The 22,924-nt window shown below is 39.5% G+C and overlaps 1 protein-coding gene across 3 annotated transcripts; it reads left to right on the plus strand.

Moving 5' to 3' along the window:
- The first annotated feature begins 225 nt into the window (after positions 1-225).
- ccdc9 (coiled-coil domain containing 9) lies at positions 226-22,641 on the plus strand. 3 transcript variants are annotated; one of them, XM_015059275.1, is made up of 15 exons: positions 226-392; positions 630-746; positions 7,083-7,130; positions 7,268-7,372; positions 8,106-8,255; positions 9,050-9,412; positions 10,027-10,110; positions 10,194-10,358; positions 10,447-10,631; positions 11,731-11,792; positions 12,868-12,988; positions 13,424-13,573; positions 13,650-14,269; positions 14,954-15,109; positions 20,987-22,641. In XM_015059275.1, the coding sequence occupies exons 3-15, from the start codon at positions 7,128-7,130 to the stop codon at positions 20,989-20,991; spliced, it is 2,169 nt and encodes a 722-aa protein (XP_014914761.1). In that variant the 5' UTR covers positions 226-392; positions 630-746; positions 7,083-7,127; the 3' UTR covers positions 20,992-22,641. The 3 variants fall into 3 exon arrangements, with proteins under 3 accessions (XP_014914761.1, XP_014914764.1, XP_014914763.1); XM_015059278.1 differs by lacking the exons at positions 226-392; positions 630-746 and adding an exon at positions 6,061-6,371 and having other exon boundaries at positions 9,053-9,412; XM_015059277.1 differs by lacking the exons at positions 226-392; positions 630-746 and adding an exon at positions 6,062-6,371 and having other exon boundaries at positions 13,424-13,571; positions 13,651-14,269.
- The last annotated feature ends 283 nt before the right edge of the window (positions 22,642-22,924 follow it).

Here is a 22,924-nt window from a genome sequence, read left to right on the forward strand (position 1 = left end):
TCGCAAAATTTTGACTTTTAAAAAATTCAGAAGTTTTTTTCTAGAAACTTCTTAAATCTTAGACTTTCTGAGTTTTTTGGTAGAAATGTATTCTTTTTTTCTATCTACAGTGGCCCTAAAAGGCTCTAGTAATATATAGACTAGCACGTTTGTTTTGGTTGTATTTACCCAGAATGCTTTGCGCTTCCTGCTTTCGGAGCGGTCTCCTTTCTGCCTGGCGTTCACAGATGTATTCAAACCAAACCAGAGTTCATTTAAACTGAACCTAGACGGAGGTTTGTAAGCGGACCGGAGTTCGATTAGCGTTCACACCTCAACAACCGAACCGGACTTTCTAGAGAAACGGACTGGAGTTCAGATGGTTTCCTACTTTCTCCTCTGGGAGCTGCTTGGTCTGCAACATGATCTCAAGTAAAATCCTCACAAAAATGTAAATTCACAACATATTAAAACATTTTAACATAAATTTCACTTGAGATTACAGTGGATGTGGAAAAAAATTTAAAATTAATTTAAATTTTAAAAAATGTTTCAATTATCTGTCTAAAAGTGCCAAACCTAACTCTCCTGACTTTCTCTAAAGAGCTTTCTGGGTGTGAAACTGACATGGTTATCTTCACTGATTGCAGAACAATAAAGATTTCGCTGTGAATGAATCTGACGGACGGTTCTTGTGAGGGGAGAGGAAAGGTGTCGGCTCCGTTACCTCATTCATTTGGACAGATGGACCTGCTGTGTTTGTGCATGTGAGTGTGTCAGCCAAACGGATCCCTGTTGTGATAGGTCGGGTCACCACAGCGTGGAGGAATGTGCATCTGTAGCACATCATGGCCGTTTGCACATGACTTGTTTCTGGTTTGAATATGAAATATCGCATCATTCGGTTTGGCTTATCTCAGGTTCAAACGGTCCCATCAGACCGCAGCCCTCCGCTTTGTCTGGCACAACTACCTTTTATATCTGCAGAACTTTCCCTTTTGCTTATATTTTATGTGGTTGAAGCATTTTTGTTTGCTTTTTTTCTATTTTCTGTGATTGCAGCATTTTTCTGTTTGTAGAGATTTTTGTTGCATTTGTGTTTGTGCATTTTGGAGTTTGAATCATTCAGGTGTTTCACCATTTGCTGCATGTTTGCACCTGTTGGCCTTCATCTAATCTTTATTTTAGTCAAATCTTTCTTTGGTAGGATTGCATTAAGTTTGTTTTTTTTCTCCTTTGATCTTTCTTACATAATCTTCTTGGCTTTCTAATTCCTCCCTCACAGTTTCTACATCCTCTGAACTAATAATTGGATTTTGGACTTAATTTCTTTTTGATTATTGATTTCTTCATCCTGCATCTAGTCTGCTTACCTTTGGGTTCCCCACACAAGCCTTTCAGACAGAAGACACTTACTTACTTAAGTCTTGCTGAGGTCAAGGCCAGTTAACTCTGGTTAGTCATTATTCTGGAGGTTTATTTTTGCAGTATGCACTGATTACCCAACACTCAGATCAATAGGAAAGTCCCAGACATTCAGTGAAGATCTAAAAAAAACTAGAGATTTACACAAGTTGGAAAAGTTTTAACAGTAGCTGTGTTTCCTTTACAAATGTGGCCAATCTTTATCAATATTCTGCTAACATAAAAGAAACACAATTTTGCAATTGTGGTGTTTCCATTACATAAGAAATTAAATAAAATTCACACATGAATGAGTCATTAAACATCATGACAGCGACAGACGAAAGCACCAGATTAATAATTCAGCCATCAGAAGAGATGTTGGCGTCTCATTCAGGCGTTGGAGCGACAAACCCTGGATGCTTGGGAGTGGCTACATATCTGGCGTTTTGGGGAAACTGAAGTCGGCCATTTTACAGAAAAGCAACGAATTCAACACGTTGGAATGGTACACAGCTTTTTCTGAACTGATGCTGTTAGAGCTCTGGTGGAGCCAGAGAAAAACAAAAACAAACCATCATCTTCTGATCACTTCCTGTTGTCTTCTTCATCGTTTCTGCAGTAGTAACATCCCACAGATTAAATAAAAACTTTTTTTATCGAACGACGTGTTCTTTTCTAAATTGCTGTGTTTCCATGAGACAATATTTTCATAATTTCAATTTGCACAATTTTATGATATTGCAGCAAGAGACTCAGATCAGTTCAGCCCTGATGATCCTGATTTTAGTTCGTGGTTGTTGTTGCAGCGCCCCAAGAGGCGAGAAGGGGAACAGGTTTTCCAAAGGGTTTGCTTGGTTTAACTCTGAGCAGTGAGAAAGAACCACAGCAGCTGAAAATGTAGCAAATGTTGCAATTTTTGTTCCCAATCATCTCCTGGACCATGAGGCGGGAAAACAACCCAAGACTGTAAAGATATTTACAATGGTAATGATATTTTTCAGCTCTAAAGTCTTGTCTGACAGTACAGACATGATTGATCATGTCTCCGATTAGTTTGATATTTTTATTTCTTGGGTGTTAATCCTAGTTATTCCTAGCTGGGCTATAAATAGAGAAACAGCTGAGAATCCGTAGAGCATGTAAGGCAGAAGTGAAGGTCAGTGACGTTGGAAAGTTTTCAGATTTCACAGAGGAAACTTATTGACTTCCCCCTTCATAAGTGAAGTCGTCACCCGTAGCATCTGCCCGGTGACACATGGTGCAGCCTCTGATATTGGTGACTTAAACCCCAGAGTCCTGCATGTTTACATCAACAAGCGAAACCACCATCACTTTCCACGCTGCGTGATCAGGGACGCTCGGGGGTTCTCGTGTCGTCCCTGGGGAGACCGTTGTTTAGCTCTGACAACAATGAGCTCATCAGGTCCGCCCACCCAGGCCCTGTATCCAGGCTGAAAGGGGATCCATCGCTCCACCAGGGCACCGTTTCAAACCAGAGCTCCAGGTTAATTAAGCCGTGATTAATCCGACATGCATGTACTCTCGCTGACCTGCCTCACTGGGCGACATAAGCCTCCCAATTAATAAGTCAGGAGCAAGAAGGATTAAAGCTTTAGTTGCTTTGTCAACTGAGACACCAAGTTTGATACAAAAAGTCTTTTTACAATTGACTGGGCTTTGTTGATGCTTAAGCAAAGAGAAAATGAATGTGAAGGAATCTTAAAATATAAAAATGTCTTGAATGTCAAATCACTGTATTTCTAACCCATTATGTCTGGGTAATTTTGTTAACTTAAATCCTAAAATGCCAGAATTCATTTGGAACAGAAGATCCTTAATAAAGGCTCATCAAAGTTACAAAAGGAAACATTTTAGAGTTGATTTAGATTGTTTTGATGTGGCATTCCCTTGGAGCGCTGCAATTCCCCTGCTGCAAAAAACATTTCTATTAGCCTACATGGCATCCATCCATCCATCATCCATCCATCATCCATCCATCCATCCATCCATCCATCCATCCAACCCACCACGCACAGGGAGAACATGCAGAAAGACCCCGGGCCGGGAATCGAACCCAGGACCTTCTACCAACAGCGCCACTGTGCAACCTGCTTACATGGCTAGTAATGGTCAAAGTTAGCATTGGAGGTTGTGGTTATTAGCATCAGCTAATGTCAACAAAGCAGAAGAATTACAAATGCCTATTTGTTCAAATAGGACTATACATTACATCCCTGAGACTTCATGTTTCCTGTGTGTGTCATGAGGTTTAATCTCATCTTAACAAGTCATTATTAAGCTACATTATTGAGGGATAATCCTCTATTTCTTTAAAGGAGGATTATGTAAAACCATATATGAGCAGTTAGTGTCCTGTCTGCAGCAGACTGTGGTTGGCAGATAAATGTGCTTCACTCTTCCTCTTTCCAAATGAGCAAAATATCTACTTACGTTTCACTGATATAAATCTTTTTATTGATTTATTCACAGATTGTCTGCCTCATAACAAACTGTTTCAACTTGGTGACAGTTTTAACAAACATGTAGAAAACATTTTTTAATAAAAGTTACATTAAGCGATTTCAGAGTCGGGTAGTAACTAGTTACATTCACTCACTTACATTTATTTGAGTAACTTTTTGGAAAAAAAATTACTTTTCATTGTATTTTTACTACACTGCACTTTTTACTTTTACTTGAATAATTTTATTATAAATTATTTCTGCTCTGACTTGAGTAAAATTTCTGGATTTTCTCCCCACTGAATGGAAAACAAACATGTTTTAACCAAAAATTCACCAGACTCAGATACACAACTGAAGTTTCTGTTAAAGTTTCACAAGTTTTTCATTGGAAGAAAAATTTTCTTTTGCCTGATTTTGTTATTTTTTGTTACTTAAACTAACAAATTATTGCTGTTTTTGTTCTTAAAATACCAAAAATTCCACTTAACTTTATATTTTGGTCCATCTGATGAAGTAATTTTTAAATATTAAATGACTGATAATTTGATCAGTTACTCAGTTCTTGACTAGAGTTTTTAACAAATACTTTTTTACTCTTACTTGTGTAAAAATATGTTGAAGTAGTGCTACTTTTACTTAAGTACAATTTGTGGGTACTATACCCACCTTTAATCGACTTTAAAGTAAAGTCTTGCATGACAATTTTGTTGCACGCATGTAGTTTAAATTAGTAACCTTGTGTTGTTGTGTTGGATTCATTTGCATTTGGAGAAAACCCGGCTTCTGTCAGTGATAATGGTCTTATCAGAGTAATCTATGCTGCTGTCTGACACGTCCCCTCACCTGTCTCCACCTGTCTCCACCTGAACGCAGGCAGCAGGTTTCCTCAGTGTCCTTCTCGTGATATGATGGTGCAGAAACAGCAGCTCTGGTTTCAAGATCTTATCAGGCGATTAGCAAATCCTGCGTGGTTATTACTCAGTGTTCTGCCTAACAACAAGCTAGCTGTTTGTTTTGACTGTCCCCGCTGAAACTGGGCCACATGATAGTCTGCCTGTTTGTTTACATGAGACGGCGTTGATGCGGAGAGGTAAATAAATGGCATTTTGAAGCTGTGAAAGTTAAAATATTGCAGATGCTTTTGAAAAATCTATTTTTTGTACTGAATCCCATTTAATCGAATAATCAGCTTTACCAACCTTGTGGTTTTGTCTGTCCAGGCTGATTAGACTCATAACAGGTGCATCATCCCTCCAGGCGGAGACTAATGAAAAAAGCTTAGTCATTGTGACAGAAGTAAATACTATTGTTCTTTGTGTTAGGAGCTTTTTCTATGCTACAAATGCATCTGTGTGCTAACATCCATACCTGCTATCGATCTGATAGCGAACTAGCAGCACAACTTCACAACAGCAACATACTAGAAAGAAATAGTTGGATGTCGTTACGTTTTCTGCTTTAATTTTTTTCTATTATGTTGAAAAATATGTTCTCATGTCTGTTTTTTTTTCTCTTCTTTATAAAATTTGTTTTAGCTGACTGGTCACAATATTACAATTGACCTGTGTTAATTAGCATAAAGGAAAAGGGCACCTGAGCATCTCTGCAGACCCCACACCTCCTGGACACAAACTGTTTAGTTTTTTACCTTCAGGGCGGCGCTAAAATGCGCCACTTTTACAAATAACAGAAACTGTTTCTTTGTGCCTGACTATCTCTCTGATAAATAGTTAACAGTCAGAGTGCTCAGATAAATACTGTGCATAGAAACAGTGTACATATACATATTTACAAGAAAGAAAAGACATACCTTTTGCGTATATTTATAGTTTATTTGAAGTCATATTCCTTGTTTGTGTGCTAAAACTTGTCAAATAAAGATGACTCAATCTGATTAAGTAAAATTGTAGCTCTGCAATGGTGTTGCATGTTTTTCTCACTTTTACAGAATTGATGTTGTGTGCACTGATTGTTAGTATTGAACATAGAGAGCGAGCTATTCTGCTTCTCTGGAGTTTTTAAGAGCAAATGTTTGCTGAATTATGTATTTTATATATTGTTTTTTTTACCATTATTCCATCTTTTGCAGAATTTTTAAAAACAAAAATAATTGTAGGTTTTATGTGTATCAGACATTTTTTGGTGTATATACCTTTAAGAATTTGGGCGGCACCTTTTATCCAGACTACCGTTTCTTCGGCAGGTGAAGTTTAATAGCTAGCCTCTTCCGCCCTCTAGTTGTCAAAATATATCATTACATGTAGTTTAGTTTTTTAAATTTTCTTCATAAATTTTATATTCGTTTCCAACCGTTCAAATTAATTTGAAGCAGTCCGTTTTTTTCTGTCGTTGCGGTAATAAGTGTCCGTGTTTGTATCACCGGCGGCTAACGAATAGCACTGCCTCTTTAAATCTGCCGAGCGGGTCATTATTTGGCAGGAAGTTAGCTGAAGCTAGCTCATAACCAATAATGAAGACACTGAGGAGCATTTAGCTGCCTTTTAACGCTCCTTAAAGAAGGTAAATATGAATACCGTGTGATTTTTAAAGATATAAACGCGTGTTAACTGTCATTTGTCGGTGTTGTTGATGTTTGCGTTTGGTTTAAATGGAGGTTTGGCGGTTTGAAACTGCTCAGACATGGCTCATGTTGCCAGAATTACATGTAGACAAACAAATACATTACTGCTACTGATTATTAAGAATAAAACACGGGTTTATTGAGGCTGTGTACCTGTTAGAGTCTGTGTGTGACCCTACAGGCTCAGTTATTTTGATTGTGAGCGCAGCTCTAAGACGCTTAGAGAAGCTTTGGAAACGCATGAAGGATTTATTCATGTGGGTTGCTGTGTGTATACCTGGATGAAAACGCATCTAATATTTAAGTGGCTAAAATGAAAATTAATTATTACAAAACAACCAATTCAGACATTTTTCCAAATTTGCTTCTTTCAATATAAAACTTATCCATTAACTACATTCGTTAAATGTGCATCTAACCTAGTTAGATCTAACATGGGGGTGTCCAAAGTGCGGCCCCGGGGGCCATTTGTGTCCCTAAGAATGAGTTTGTTTGGCCCCTGACTGCAGTTGACAAATGGTGCAGATTTGGCCCTCCGGCATATAAAACCGATGTACATGAAATGACAGCCAAGATGATATAACCTAGCTTATAATGTTAACTAAATTAAATAAGGTTTTTAAATTGTTTTGGTTTTTTTTACATTACAGAACCAAGTTTTTCACTTGTATTTGAAGGCAGAGTCCAAGGCAGCTATGGTAAGTAGAGGGAAGAAAAAACAATGAACTTTGAATACGATGGATGAAAATCCATCCCGACAAACTGTATTTTAGGATAAGTTTTCTTCTCATAATTCACTTATTTTCGCTCCTCTTCCTCCTCCTCTTCGTCTCAGTCTTCAGCAGTGGACCTGAAGACCAAGGAGGAGAAAGATGCAGAGTTGGACAAACGAATTGAAGCTCTGAGGAAGAAGAACGAAGCTCTGGTGAAGAGATACCAGGTAGGAAGAAATTATTTAATGAGAACATGCCACATATTGTCATGGTTTATACAGAGTCTTACAAAGTTAGAATCTTAACTTTAAGCCATAAAATGTACTTTAATTACACATAGCTAAGTCTCAAATGTGTATATATATTTTTTTCTACATACATACGTTTTTTCAGCTGCAGATTCCTTCTTGGCTACAAACGATCAATTGTTCATAAAAGGAATGCTGTTATTAAATTTTAGGAAATAAAATGTGTAACTTTTGATTAAAATTTTTATTTTCATCTATCAATATGTCTTATATAAAAAATCTTCAAATGAGACCAATTTTTAATCTGATAAATTGATTAATCATCAGAATAATCAATTACTAAAGTAATATTTAGCTATAGGTCTAATTTAAAAATGTTTTTTTTCTGCTGCACTGGGTTTATTGTAAGTTTTATTAAACTGATTACATTTTTTGTTAAATTATACATTACTATCTTATACAAAGTATGTAGTTAACAAGCTTTGTCTTGAAAATGGATTTTATTATTATGTAACTTTATGTGCTGTAAAAAAGCAGTGAATTTAGGTGACCTAAGTGTATGAAGCCAGATTTAATTCCAGCATTAAAAATCATTACATTAAGCTTCAGTTAAAAATATATCATGTTTTTTGTAGTTCATGAAGGTTTACATTTAAAAACGAATAAAGTTGGTTTTTCTGGGGGGTTGTAATGTTGATGTTGGTCCCCACAGGAAATTGAGGAAGACAAGAAGAAGGCGGAGCAGGAAGGCATCGCCGTGACGACGCCCCGGAAACCCCGGACACACGAGCCGGAAGCGGACAGGAGGAAGACGGAGAAGGAGAACCTGACGGTCACAGTGGATCTGTCCAAACCGGCAGGGGTCAGGCGCTGCTTCTCACTGACGGCTGTTCACATTATTCACCACAAATTATTATAGTTTTACAGCAAAAATTCAATGATTTTATAATAATAAATCAACAATTCAATAGTTTTATTTTAAGAATAACTCCATGATTTATGATTACAAAAAACGGTGCATCACGTACAAAAGCAAAATCTCAAAATGTTCCTACAGTGATAGTACTGCAGCTCGTTTCCCAACACTGCCGCCTGGTGGTCACTGCCTGGAATAAACTCATTGTGATTTTTACATATCAACATTGGATGCTTAATACTGACTGAATACAAGCTGATGTCTGGAATATTTAGTTATTATTTTAGTTTCACAAGCAAATTTAAAAAGGTTCTGTGGGTCGGAGTGGAAGACCTCAGAGGATGTAATAATGTTGAGGTTAAAACAGATTAAAAGTTAAAGACTCAGACCACAGGCTCACCCAAACTGATTTATTCTGGGAAATTCACTTCTGCTCCAGCTGAGCTATTCTCCTCCTTCCTGTTTATGGACTTTATGAAATTATTCTCTACTCAAATGAATGTGAAATCCACTGTGGTTGGAGAAAACGGACCACCTGATCTGGACAAATTGGAGCATAACGAGGCTTGTGTTTCCTAAACATCAGCAAATGAGTTTGAATTTTTACTTCCTCCCTGTGGAGTTGGTTCAGACAGATTCGATTTGTGTCTATTGGACCTGGTAGACCAGGGGTCTGCAACCTTTACAATCCAAAAATAAATGTTTGAACTCGTCTGTTCCTGTGTTGTGTGTGTTTGCAGCAGGACAAGAGAGTTGTGAACGACTGGAAGCCCAGCACGCCTCGCGGCCGGAAGAAGTCAGAGGAGAGCGACAGTCCTAAAGGTCAGAGCGATGGCCGCAGCCCCCCCAGGAGGACGGGGTCGGGCAGAGTGGGCCGAGGCGGTCAGAGAGGAGGAGGAGAAGGAGGAGGGCGCCAAGAGAGGAGGGACCGGGAGACCAGAACTCCCAGGGAGGGAGAGTCTGCGGAGCCAGGCGGCCAGGGACGGAGAGGAGGAAGACGAGGAGGAAGAGGCGGGAGAGGAGGAGGAGGAGGCAGAGAGGGAGGAGCAGGGAGTGGAGGCGGAGATGAAGGTACACCAGGAGGACTGGACAGAAAGTCAAAGGTGAGAAAGGGGGGCAAAGTTTATTTATAAGGATGCAAAGATATGAAAACATGAGACGACAATAATATTGAGGTTATGACTACGATGCAAACTAATGATTAACTTATGCTTAAGTGTCACTTTATGGTTTATTGATTTTAAATTAGTTCCAGTTGGTTAACTGATCTCCACTTAGACCAGCCTGTTTCCCAACCTGATGGTCCGGTAGACTCGGTTCTGCTGGGACCAGAACTTCATCATCTGCTCCACCACCTGTGGTTCTCTCTCTGCTCTGAGTCAATCCAACCTGTTCCCCTCCTGGCCTGTGGGGGCGCTGCACCAAGAACCACTGAGGAAAACGACACAAAAACCTCTGAGAGCAGCTGATGGAAACAAAAACTGCTCAGATTTTAGCAGTTGAAGGATTTTATTTTATTTTTTTAAGGTTTTCAAATAAAGTAATATGTTAAACTTGTATGGAAAAAAACGAGTAATTTTCAAACAAAAAAATAGATAAAATATATTTTATCCAAATCCAGTGCAATTATCCCATAAAAACCTGCTTAACTTTGCATTTGTTTTTAATTACAGCTGTGTTTGTAAAATGTCTGATGTAATATTTGTTTTTTGGACAGGAATGGGAGGAGAAAAGGCGGCAGAACATTGAGAAGATGAATGAGGAAATGGAGAGGATAGCAGAGTATGAACGAGGACAGAGGGTATCCGAGCCGCCGGACGTAATCTAGATTTTATTCTGTTGAGTCACAGATTACAGGGTTTGGTCTGTAATCCCTCCGTTCAGGTGGATGGAGACAAGCCCATCCGTAATTTTCTGGACGACCCAAGGCGTTCGGGTCCGGCTCCGGACATTGACCGGAAAGAAGGCAGCCGGAGACACGTCCGGAACTGGGGAGGGCTGGACTTTGACAACGTGAAGACGGGACACGAACTGGAGCGAGAGTGGACCGTGAGTCGTTCAGGCAATCCTAAACCGGGATTAAGCGATTAACGTTTCATATTTTTACGCCGCCCTGCTTTCCGCCGGTCTGTTGCAGAGTCGGCGGCCGGGTCCGAAAGGCGGTTCTGTGGACATGACCATGTCGATGACCGGCCGCGAGAGAGCCGAGTACCTCCGCTGGAAGAAGGAGCGCGAGCAGATCGATGAGGAGAGACTGGCTCGCCACCGAAACGCCACGGGCCAGTGGAGGCGGGAGTGGGACGCGCAGAAGACTGACAGCATGTGAGAACGGCGCCACGTGTGACAAACTCCAGGCCCGGGGGCCGAATTCGGCCCGCCGTCGCTTTTCATGTGGCCCTCAGGGCTCTGCATAAATAGAACCTTTAAGATAACAGTTGTGTGTTTCAAGATTATTTTGTCATTCAAATCAAAACAGTTTTTATTTATAGTGCTAATTTCCACCATGTTTTGCAATTTCACACAAAATCAACAAATCCTCTCACTTTTTTGCACTAATTCCTTGTCCTGAAGTAATCCATGTCAGTAGGCAGACACAGTCACAGAGCATGGTGGACCCATGACTTGAAACCAACAAGAAGAAAATATGTTGGTGCTGTTGACCAATGTGTGAGATTACATGAACAAAATGGCTGCTGTCGGGATCGGTCCGACTGAGACCGAGAAGGAAAACATGTCAGACGAGATGCTTTCGCTGTCCTACTGCGACATGGAGGAGCTTCACCTGAAATCTGTGGAAGCATACAACCAGTGTTTATCGTTAATTTATAAATGGATTTGTAAATCTGGCCCTTTAAGGACATCATGATACGCCCCATAAAAAAGATGAATTTTAGTTTTTATTTATTCATAGAATTGCTTTCGGCTGTAGGAAGGCTTGTGGCCATAATCTTTTGCTGTCTCAGTTACTGGTGTATAAATTAACAGACTATTAATAAATAAACAATCTTTAGCCCAAAGCTAAAGCCTGGTGACCCGCCAGGCTTATAAAACACTGGTGGCGACTGATGTCACATGAGCAAATTATAAACTATAAAACAGCAGAGAATTGAAAGTAAATAACATTTGGTAGTTTGATGTCAACAGGCTAAACGTAGCGCGGAGGACGGCGTTCAGTAGAGAACAAAGTGTTTTTCTGCTGAAGGAGATTTCTAAATGTTCTGCTAATCCAGCCACATTTAGAAAGGTCGTGTAGGTCATAAAGAGCGCGGTGGTCTTGCAGTGTCGCGTTGCCCTCGCTGTGTAGCCGTGCAGTTACCTCATTAAGGGACAGCCTGGTTTATTCTTCCTAAACCAAAGTGAATCATAAATAAAGTAAATGAAGCTGAAATGTCTCTGTTTTCCCCTGTGGCTTTGTTTTCAGGTTCAAGGAGGATCCATTTGTGGCTGCAGAGGGCGTAACGGCAGAGGAGGGTGGCAGGAGAGGCGAGTCAACCCAAACAGGCTTTTCTTACACAACAGCCTTTGACCCTCCATCACATACACACTTCCTAGCAACTTCACACATCAGACAGCATCATCTCCTTCCTCCAGCTAATTAAGCTGCTTATGTAAACGCTTGCTGTATTTCCCCACGGTCCAAATGAGCCTCGGCGTTGAGCTTCAGTCGTTCTGTTATCGGAGGAGCTTTTATAAAACACGTCGGCTTTCCTTTCTGCTTGATGATGAGTGGCATCCATCACTAGCGCCGCCTGTCAAACTGATGTTTTCACATTCATTAACGTCACCATAAAACAGGGTAAAACATCAGAAAATCTGATTTGGTTCACATTAGCCTGCTGTGTTCAGTTTATTAGATTGTTTAACAAGGGGAAATATATTAATATTATCATTTACCAGTACTATAGCATTAGCTCTGCTAACGCTAAAGCTCTACACCAATATGGTATTCAGTGGAAGCTAATGTTAATTACCACACTATCATGATAGCAGAAGCTAATGCTAAAGAGCTACACCACCAGGCTATAGAGTGGAAGCTAATGCTAAATTTGTAGATTATCATGATATTTATCAGAAGCTAATGATATAGTGCTAATTTCCACCATGTTTATATCCACTGGTGTCAACAGCACAACCTAACGGGACCATTTGTTGTTCCACATCGTTCAGTACGGTTTGTGTTTCAGGAAGTGATTCTTTGGAACAGACCTTTCATTCATTACTTCAGTTTTATAGTTGTTGTTTTGCTAGCTCTGTTGCTGATGCTGCCTAGCTAGCCACAGTACGGCTTCAGTCAGCAACCAGCAGGACGTCAGTAGGTTTTGAAGCTGTTTACTGATGCATTCTGGGTACAGAATAAATGGCATTTCCTGCTCCACATCCCAACAACGTGAGGATAGGAAATGGAACAGCACCTTAAACGCTCTTCACCTACTTCAAAATAAGAGCATGAATATTAACATTTAATTACTTTAATGTTTTTTAAAGTTAGCCAAAGAGCTAAATGATAAATTAGCTCCTCTGTAATATCTTCCTGTAATATTTACAATATTTCCCACAGACGACAGCAAGCGGCCTCCTAGAGGACCAACATTTGCCGACTTCCTGTCCCAGGGCAGAAGCCAGGGGCCCCGCGGGGACCGGAACAGAGGACGGGGCCGAGGACAGAGACAGAGCTACAGGCGAGTCCAGAAACCTTCCAGGCCAAACCAACATGTCAACACAAACACTAACCTCCAGTGTTGAGCATGGTGGTGGCGGGGTGATGCTGGAGCCAAAACAGCCATGGTATCAGAACCAGAGCGGACCGATCAGAACCTCCATCTGAAGGTTCTGATCTTACGCCGTCCTCAGGGACAAGGAGCAGAAAACATTAATAAAAGATGCTTTGATTTAGCTTAAGCTAAATCTGGTGAACGCAGCCTTAGTTCCAGGGTATTTTGTATCTGGAAAAAAAATAAGAGTTTTATTTAACAAAATCTAAATTGTTTGCATTTACCAATGCTAAAACATTAGTTGTGCTAATGCTGAAGCATTACACCTACACAGCATTTAGCAGAAGCTAATGCTACGGCGTTTACGGTGATTAACCGTTTCCCTTCCGGTCTCATTGACAGCATGCACGACAATCGCTGGGAAGGAGAGAAAAAAGAGGAAGAAGAGAAAGAAAAGGAGGACAAGACGAAGAAAGAGGTAAAAACTACAGCAAAGAAAACGAAGAAAGAAGAAGAAGAGAAACCCAAAGTTGAAACAGAAGAGCCGAAGGTCAGCGGGTTCAGCTGGAGCTAATCGTACACATGAAGCTAAACTTTCTCCCTAATTTCTCCTTTTTTTCTTTCCTCAGGAGGAGAAAAGCGAAGACGAGGCAGGAGATGATGATAATGAGTGGGAGGACGCCAGCGAAGAAGAGGAAGCTGGAGACAAAAGCGACTCGGAGAAAAAAGACAAAAGCAAAGCCGTCTCTCCTCCGTCGGCCAAACAACGTTTGCAGGAGAAAACGGCAGGAAGCCCGAAGGAGCAGCGGCCGCAGAGGCCGAAGGTTCGAATCCCTCCTCCTGCTGCTGCGGCGGCGGCCCAGGAGTCATCAGATAAGGGGAAGCCCCCCAGCCCGTTCTTCAGCCTGGACCACAACCCGGTGCGAGACTGGGGCGAGGAGATGGAGATGCAGTCGCCGCGGAGCAGCATGGGGGCAGAGAGCCCGCTGAAGCCCTCCAGCACCGAGTCCAGCCCGCCGCAGAGAAAGGAAAGCCAAGATGGCGGCGCCGGCGAACCGGGCGGGGCGCCCGCGGATGAATCTGCTCCTGCGGCAGACATCCAGGAGAACGCCACGGAGTCGGAACCGGAACAGACCGCCTCAGAACCTCCATCTGAAGGTTCGGATCCCACCCCGTCCTCTGCTGCTCCTGAGGTCAATGAGGTCGCCGTGACGACCAACCAGAATCCACTTCCTGCTCCATCAGAAGGTAAAACATCAACTCGACACGAAGAACATCAAAGCTGCAGGACGTTACTAAGTTTTTAAAACGATCGTCATGTTGTGACAGTAAAATACGAGTTTTATTTAATTTCCCTTTGGAGTCAATAAAGTATTTTTGAATTTGAGACAAATAATCAGTGAAAGAACGGAGTTCCTCTGCCTAGAAACAACCAATCAGAGGCAAGAGGAGGGTCTTAATGCTGTCAATAACCTCGTGTATGTGCTGCTCATAGCCTCCCCCTTGTACTCTTTTTTCTAATATCAGAGCCTGTCATGAATGCTAATGCTAGTTAGTCACTAGCACATTTAGCAGGGTACACGAGGATGATTGACAGCCCTAAACCCCGCCTCCTGGCTCTGATTGGTGCATTTCTTCAGACAGCAGTATCAGCTCAGGGAGGAGGTTGACTTTATCGATCTTCATAATATTACAAACTGTTTTCTCCTATCATTATGACTTTATTCTTGTATTATTACGACTTCTGATGTTATTTCCATTATTTAGATTTTTTTCTTGTAATATTATGACTATCGTCGTATCAGTGCGACTTTATTCTCTTAAAATTACAACTTTATTCTTGTAATTAAACACTAATTTCCTGTCCTGACACTTTTTAGATAAGGTTGTGATTGATGCTGCTGTTTTTCACTTTCTGTGTCTCTCTGTCAGAGGGTCAGTCGGACCCTCCCCGTCCCGCCGAGTCCGTTAACGGCGAACAGATTTCCTTTGACGCGCCGGTAGAGAACGAAGACAGCATGGCGGCTGCTGGGAGCGACGACGCCCCAGCAGCCGAAGCCGAACTTTCCTCGGATCAGACGTCATCAGGTTGGGAAGCTTTTCTCTGACTTCATTAGAGTCCAAAAGGGCAAATAATGTTACAGAAAGAAAGACATAAAAACTAAGAGACGTACAATTGAAACTTGAGAAATGAGGGATAAAACAGTCTGCAAAAGCCACACAGACAAGTTCATAGAAGATATGGAGAGTAAAAACTGTCAACAGTAACGACAGTGACATGGAGTCAATAAAAACATAAATCAGCCCAATAATCAGATGCAACTCAATTAAAAAATACTTTATTAATCCTAAAGGGAATTAAATAAACTCATCTTTTCCTGCATTAAAAAGGGATTAAATCGTAAGCGTCTAAAAGTGAGGCGCGGGGGCCATTTGCGGGCCTTGCTGCATTTTTGTGCGGCTTCTGGATGCAGCTTAGAAATTATTTAAATGGCAACAAATGGAAACTTTTTGTTTCTTTGTACAACATTTTCAATAACAAATTGTACAAATAAGTGTTTTTTTTAAATGTCAGTAAAAATGACAACAAATCTCCTTTTTACTTTTTACTCAAACGGTAAAACATCCAATAATTAAATACCTTTTGTAGTTTTCAAAGTTAGCTCTCATTTTTTATTGCCGGGGAAAAAAAACAAAAAATTTTAGGAAGCAAGTTTGAGACGTTTTTCAGACCTTTTTTTAAATTGAAATGCAATTATTATTTTACATTTTTAATTTAAAACAAAAGTACAAATATATTGTGGCCCCTGAGTGATTTCAACATGCAGGTTTTGACTGTGTAAAAAGTCTGGACACCCCTGAACTCTGCTCGTTATTTTATTAATTTATTTACATTCAGTCATGTTTAAATTACTTGTGTCACTCTTAGATACATACATATTTTATAAATTTTATTGCTTATGATTGTATTATTAATATTTAACACATTGAAAGGGGAGCTTGTCAACTAATGAGCAATTTCCCCTTGGGGATCATTAAAACATTCTATTTTATTAGGATGCTCACGTTTAAACTGGTTTGAATCAGTTCAGAATAATACCGTCTCTTAAGCCTGTATGTTTGGAATCAAATCTGTTGGGTGCTTTTTGTATTTTTCTTTTCGTTTAAATGTTTATCGTTCAGAAACGAACGTCTTTATTGATCATTTCCCCGTTACTGTCTCGTGTTTGTGTGTGAGCTACTTGAGTCCCGATGCTTTCCATAAATCGTTAGCGTGTCCATTTGCAGAGCGGCTCCAGTGGGGAGGGGAATCACTCGTCCTCGTTGGAATCAATAATCCGCTCACATTTCCTCAGCAGCGCTGCGGTTTGAAAGTGGAGCTAAGTGAATAAACCACAGGCTGCAGTCATTATCCCTCTATTTACAGCCGTTTAGCTCCTGTCCTCTGTGTCGTCGCTTAAGCTAATGGAAAAGTTCGGTTTTACATATTTGCAGCATAAAAAAGAAAACTAAAGGACATGAATCAGAAACCAAACGAACCTTTCGTACTGTTTTTTATGAATAATAAGGAAAAATTCAAGTAAAATGACTAGAAAATAGTTAAAATTAGATTTTCCCTTTACATTTACATGTATTTAAAAATGAGTAGAATTATACACATAACATCCTTTACAAGTTCCACCCTGAGAGCAAATGCTAGAGATGCTAAAATAAGAATCAAAAACATTTTTGTTACATCAATATGAAAATCTGAGCCGAGTTCGATATCTGATTTTAACATAACAAGATGGAAATAAATATTGGTTGTTAGTACCGGCCCAGTTTTATCAGGCCAGTACCAAAACGTTAAAAATTGAATAATGTTGTTTGATACCGATGTTGGTGCCGATACATCAGGAGTCTAATGCTAGTGTGGTTTTTAGCAAAAACACAGGAGAACTCCTAACATTTGATGCTACTCCATTTTTGTTTGTTTTTCTGGAGAAGGAAGTTGCCCTCATTGTTTTTCTTAAGAGGTTTTTGTCGTTTCCCTCAGTGATTGTTGGTGCAGCGCCCCCAGAGGCGGGGAGGGGAACAGGTTGCTCAAAGGGTTCGGTTGGTTTGACTTGGTTTAGAGAGAAATAGAACCACAGCAACTGAAAATGGAACAAATGTTGCAACTTTGTTCCCAAATAAAAGCGAGTCCACCAGAATATCAGGTGTGAAACCAGCCTGAATGTAAAGTGGACGTTTCCCTCGTTGATTTGTAGTCGTTGTTTTAGGTTAGCTGTCAAACATTTTCTGTGAATTTACTCAACTACAAGAATAATTCTGGGGGATTTTTTTGACCATTTACATGTTCAGGAAAAATATAATTTCTTTACTTTGAGTTAAAATACAGAATAGATAGTTATATTTTACAGACAGGTTTACTTTATATGAAACGGCTGTAGATTTAGAGTCGTTGTCTTTAGCTGCTGTTTCTGTTTTCTCTGTCGGGTCTAAAATAGCTCCTGTCAGCTCAGACGGCAGCTTCTCCAAAAAAGGAGTTGATTTGCCGTGAAGGAATCTCCAGACCAAAACCGTCATCTAGACTAGATCAGTGTCAGTCCCGCTCTCCGACCCTGAAGTACCGGCTGGTCCCACACCATGCACTGCAAAACTTTATAGATAAGGAAAAAGAAATAATTAAAGGTGACCCGTTATGCTTCTCTTAACAGGTTAAGTTAGGTTTACGGTCTATACAAGACATGGTTGTTATATTTTTTTGCATAAAATCATTCTTAGATGACCAGATTTTAGTCTGCTCATTGAGATTGAGCAGTTTTAGGGCCTCTGTCACTTTAAATCCAAATCAGCTGCTGCTGGCCACGCCCCCAACTCAACGTTTACACCTGCATATGAAAGTAGCTGCAAACAGATGCACCACTACACAACTTTACATCTTTGAAAAGCAAAAGTGGAGCCCCCTTCACAACAAACAAGAATGCAGCAAGTGGTCTCTACAATGTCTTTTCCAGCAGCCATTGTACACCACGTACACTGTAAAAACACAAAATCTTACCAAGTATTTTAATCTACTTTAAAGTGCAAATGTCTTGGTACACTTTAAATAAGACAAAACTCACAAGAAACTTTTCAGCAAGAAATAGGAGCTTGTTTTAAGTCAATAATTCCTTAATACTGATATATATAAAAACGTTAAATTATAAAAAATGTTATTGTTAAACTCCCAAATTATTTCACTTATTAAATAGGAAAAATATCTTGCTATAAGTGAAATTATCTTTTTCATCCATATTAAGTAATTATTGACTCTAAACCAGCTCCTGTTTGCTGAAGTTGCTTGTAAGTTAGTTTTGTTTTATTTAAAGTGTCCTAAGATATTTGCACTAGTAACTACAACAAAAAGTCTTGGTAGGATTCTTTGTTTTTGCAGTGTACAGTGGTAAAACAAGCTCACCGAACATACTGGAGCTTGGGTTGGGTTGCTAGGTAACAGGCGGAGTTCCCCTGTGGTTGCTAGGTAACGGCACAGTGCCTGCTCATTTGTGAGGTTTTTGAAGTGGCTCATTTTCCAGACACCAAAGAACATGAACTTATTGCCAAAAAACAGCTGAGTGTTTTTTAATGTTTTTAGAAGCAGTAGAAACCCGAAGGAAAGCAGAGAAATGTCCAAAATGTGAATTTTGCATAATGGGTCCCTTCTAGAAATCTTCTAGATAATTGAACTAATATTTATTTTGATTATTCCAAATATAGAACTAATGACACATTATGTTAGGTATTTAAACAATATGGCAAATTTAAATTTATCAATAAATTACCATAAAATGTGAAAGTGACACATTTAAATTTGTTTTGTTTTATTTTCAACTTGATTTATTTTTTTAAATGACTAGAACTATGTTACTGGATCCTCAGGACTGAATAATTTTGTAAGGTTTAAATAACTAAAACACTTGTTGATTTCAGGAGCCATTTTTATTTTATTCCAAACGGCTCACTTGATATTTACTTACTGGCAAAAATTTGAGTCTTAAAACATGTAACCTGTGCAATAACGCCGTAACATGGTTGAGATGGCCATTGTTTTATTTTCTTTGGAATAAGGAGGAAGGCTGATTGCATTTACGCTTCTGGTAACTGGTGTGTGATTACCAGCAGAAGTCAGATGAGCTCATGTGTGTGTTATGTTGTTATGTTGACGGCGGCGGTTGTGTGTTGCGATCGGGTGGGGATCAGGAAACCAGGGAAATCAGAGGCACAATTAAAGCTTTTAAACGGCTCCTTTGGAGGAAATGAGCTGCAGCCTGCAGGAGCGATGATGTGCAGATATCAGGGAGGCGTTTCAGGCGTGATTGAATTAAATCTCGTCATGTTTCCGAGGCTTCTTGTTGAACAATCTGGCAGCGACAACAGGCGAATGTACATACAAAAAAAAAAACTTTCAGGAATAAAAATAAAAAGCAAAAGCTACGATGTAGCTCCAAATCCAATTTCAGCAGTGGAGACACTGGTTGCTATGGCGATTCCCGCCTAAAGTAGAGCGGAGGGAAACGCTTGTCAGAAAGAAAAGCGGACTAAAAAGTCTTAAAGATATGGTGATTTATAGGTTTTATAGAGGCTGAGTGGTAAATCTGTTTTATTAATTGATATTTTTGGTTTCTAAAGATTTAATTTTTGGAAAATTAAATCTTTAAAATTAAATCTCTAGGGTTGTTTTTTTTTCACCAATTCACTCCTTGGGTTTCCTTTGTCACATAACTAAGCATTTTTCTAAAAAAAAAAAAACACATTTAAAAATTTACAAATAATTCCTTTCCCACTATTTAATTCATTTATTGCAACTCGTTTATTGTTCACTGGGAAAGAGAAAGTCAGTATTTTGTTTCTTGTTTTTTTTTTCTTATTTTTTCGGCTCCTGACTCATTTTGATTTGACATTTTTGGCCCTTGTGACAGAAAGTTTGGACACCCCTGATTAGCTGAAGATTCAGTAACGTGGGAGCAGTAAAGTAAATGAGTGAAACTGCACTGCTTTCAGGCCGCCTTCCTGTCGTTCATTCATTCACCTCGGCAGACTGAGTCGGCTTTATTAATGAGTCTCTCTAATTTGCATCTGAAAAGTTGTTTTAAAAACGTCTGACACCCGGAAGCTAAAATCAGACCGGTGTTTGTGACGACAGGATCAGGATGTTGTTTTATGCTGGATGACGGTCTCTGTGTGTGCACTGGTCCATCCAGGACCATTAAAAAACAATCATTTATAACGACTAATCGATTCTTCTGACCATTAGTCGATTGTTTTGATAAACTTGGCACATTGCAGAATTTTCCTTAAACTCTTGAGGTTTTTTTATACAATATTAGAAATACATTTAAAGATGAAAGTAAACCAATAATGCAATTCATTTTTAAGTAACACAACAAATGTTGCTTAAAAACATAATTCCTTTAGTGAACACTTGGTCATTAATAGCAAAAGCTCAGTTCTCTCTGCTTATCAATACAGTGTAAGGCTGATCTGTTGATTCTTTTGATTATCTGGTAGCAGAAGCTGCTTAATACATTTTTCATACAGAATTTGAACCAAGAGAAGCAAAAACTGCCTCCTGAGGAGTTCTGGGTAGATCATTATTTTTATCTTAATTACAAAATTATGTATTTTTTGTACAGGTTTGGCTTAATTACTGCCCTGAATTATTTGTTCTTTCAGCAAATTACCAATCCAATTAATCACCAATGAATTACCATTTATTAGTAGTGTTAATCATGATTAATCAAATTGTAACGATTAATCACAATTACCCCATTAATTAATCACAAGAAATCTAATTAATCACAGTCTGATTAATCACAATCCAGTTAATCACAATCACTCTAATTGTGATTGGTTAATATGATAATTAATCACGATTAATCTGATTAATCGTTTCTGCCTTTTTGCTCTGATTAACTGGAGTCTTCATGTTTCTACCTACAGGTTGAGCCGGACAGGAGAGGGAGCGAAACATTGGCGGCACCGAGGTTTACATCTACATATGACTTTAATCATCATCATCATGAGGAAGAGGAGTGATGGAGCTTTACACGCATGGACCAACCGGTCGCTCTCAGCTGGTTTTAGGACTTTGGATCATTCTGATCCACCGAAGCATCGTTGGTCTCATCTCCATCTGTTTCTTCAGTATTCTGAATGTTTTAATCAAAAACTGAGGATTTCTTCCTCCAGTGAGAGAGAAACCAGACGTCAAAGTCTGGCTTGTTGAAACGAGCCCAGATCTATAAAAAAATCACTGTTTTTTCACATTTATTTAATGAAATAATGGTTTTAAAACTACAATTTTTAATTGCTCTTATCTTTTTCCCAATTCAAATTTCTTTGAGGAACTGAAATCTGTAAAAAGGGGCATTTTTAGCATCTTTTACCACCCTTTCTGTTCACGTGATAATCTAGTCGGGGGCAAACCTCATTTTCAGCGAAGTGAGTTAAATTCACATTTTTAGATTAGAAATGACCAGATTATGTTACATAATTCACAATTTTGCAGAAAAGCCAGGCTTGGTGACGTCATGAAGTCACCCGCAGCCGCTAGCGATGCTAAGCTAGTTGATTCAAAGCTTCGCTCTCAGGTTAAAGCGTGATTGTTGGTTTCAAATCTACAGTAAAGGGGATCTGACTCATTAATCCCATGTTGTAAATAAAATCACAGTAGATACAGGAAGGATTTGAATGTAAACGATGCAGTAAACTGATAGAAACACTTCATGGAGACAACATGAGGCGCTTTCGCACGGAACGGTTCTGAGCGTGTTCGCATTACAACTTGCGACCGGTTCCACCCGGCCCCAAGGAACCACAAGAGCTGTGGTTCCAACCAAGCGGTTCTGCTTAGAACCAGCTGCTGATTGGCCGCTGGTTGTTAGTCAGACGTTGATTTTCTGTTGACAGCTGGCTCTCAGTACTATATTTTGTAAAGAGTGCTCTTTGCAATATTTTTATTAAATTGGCAGTTAGCAACCAACTAACTCAAACCACATTGTTTAGTTTTAAAAATAATGCCGTCCGGCACGCTTCGATGGCGCCCTCAGTGTAATGTGAACACAGCAGGGCTGGAACCGTTCCATGCAGTGCGAAAGCGCCTATGGCGTCCGAGTCTGAAATGCTGATTATTGTGTTGATTGGATTTAAATCATAAAGTCTGTTTTTACTACATCATGTAACAAACAAGTTTGTTTTTTTATTAAATGTTGCATCATATCAAAACATGTTTTTAATTTTGAACAATCTTGTTTTGCTTTAAACCAGCTCTTCTTTTCTCTTCATCCATGAATTATGTCTGAGTTTGTTGCCACAGCGACGCAAAGAACAACACTGCCTAAAAGTTTGTTTTTATACTTTAAGTTACCTTAAAATGATGTAATGTTCGGATGCAGTATGTGTGTTTTGTCTCTCCCCTCATACCTCAGCAGACCAAGAGGGTTTTTATTTGGTTTGTTTGAGTTTTTCCTTGTCTGTAAATGGTGTTTTATCTGAGCAGCTGTGTGGCGTTTGCGGACAAAACGACAAACTGATTGCTTTAAAGTCTTTGTGTCTGGGATCTGATGAATAAAAATCATGAATTTGGGTTCAAAGACGCTGCAGTTTCTCGTTTCTTAATGTTCTGCAGCTGTTTCTGTTAAATCCAGCATGTAAAGTTGATTCCTTTAGTTTTATGATAAAACTTGTTTTTCTTCTTTTCTTCTACAATAACAACAAACTACAATTCTTCCAATGATGGAAGAAAAAATCTTTACCCTCCATCATCCAAACAGTGGGTAGAGTGAGATGAGTACCAACGACAGCCACAATATTCTTTTTATGCCCTGAAATCATTTCAGGGTGCGTTCACACTGCAGCCTGAAGTGACCCAATTCCGAT

The sequence above is a fragment of the Poecilia latipinna genome, unplaced genomic scaffold, assembly GCF_001443285.1.
Source record: "Poecilia latipinna isolate Pla-1442-1.1 unplaced genomic scaffold, P_latipinna-1.0 Scaffold1617, whole genome shotgun sequence".
NCBI classification, from domain to species: domain Eukaryota; kingdom Metazoa; phylum Chordata; class Actinopteri; order Cyprinodontiformes; family Poeciliidae; genus Poecilia; species Poecilia latipinna.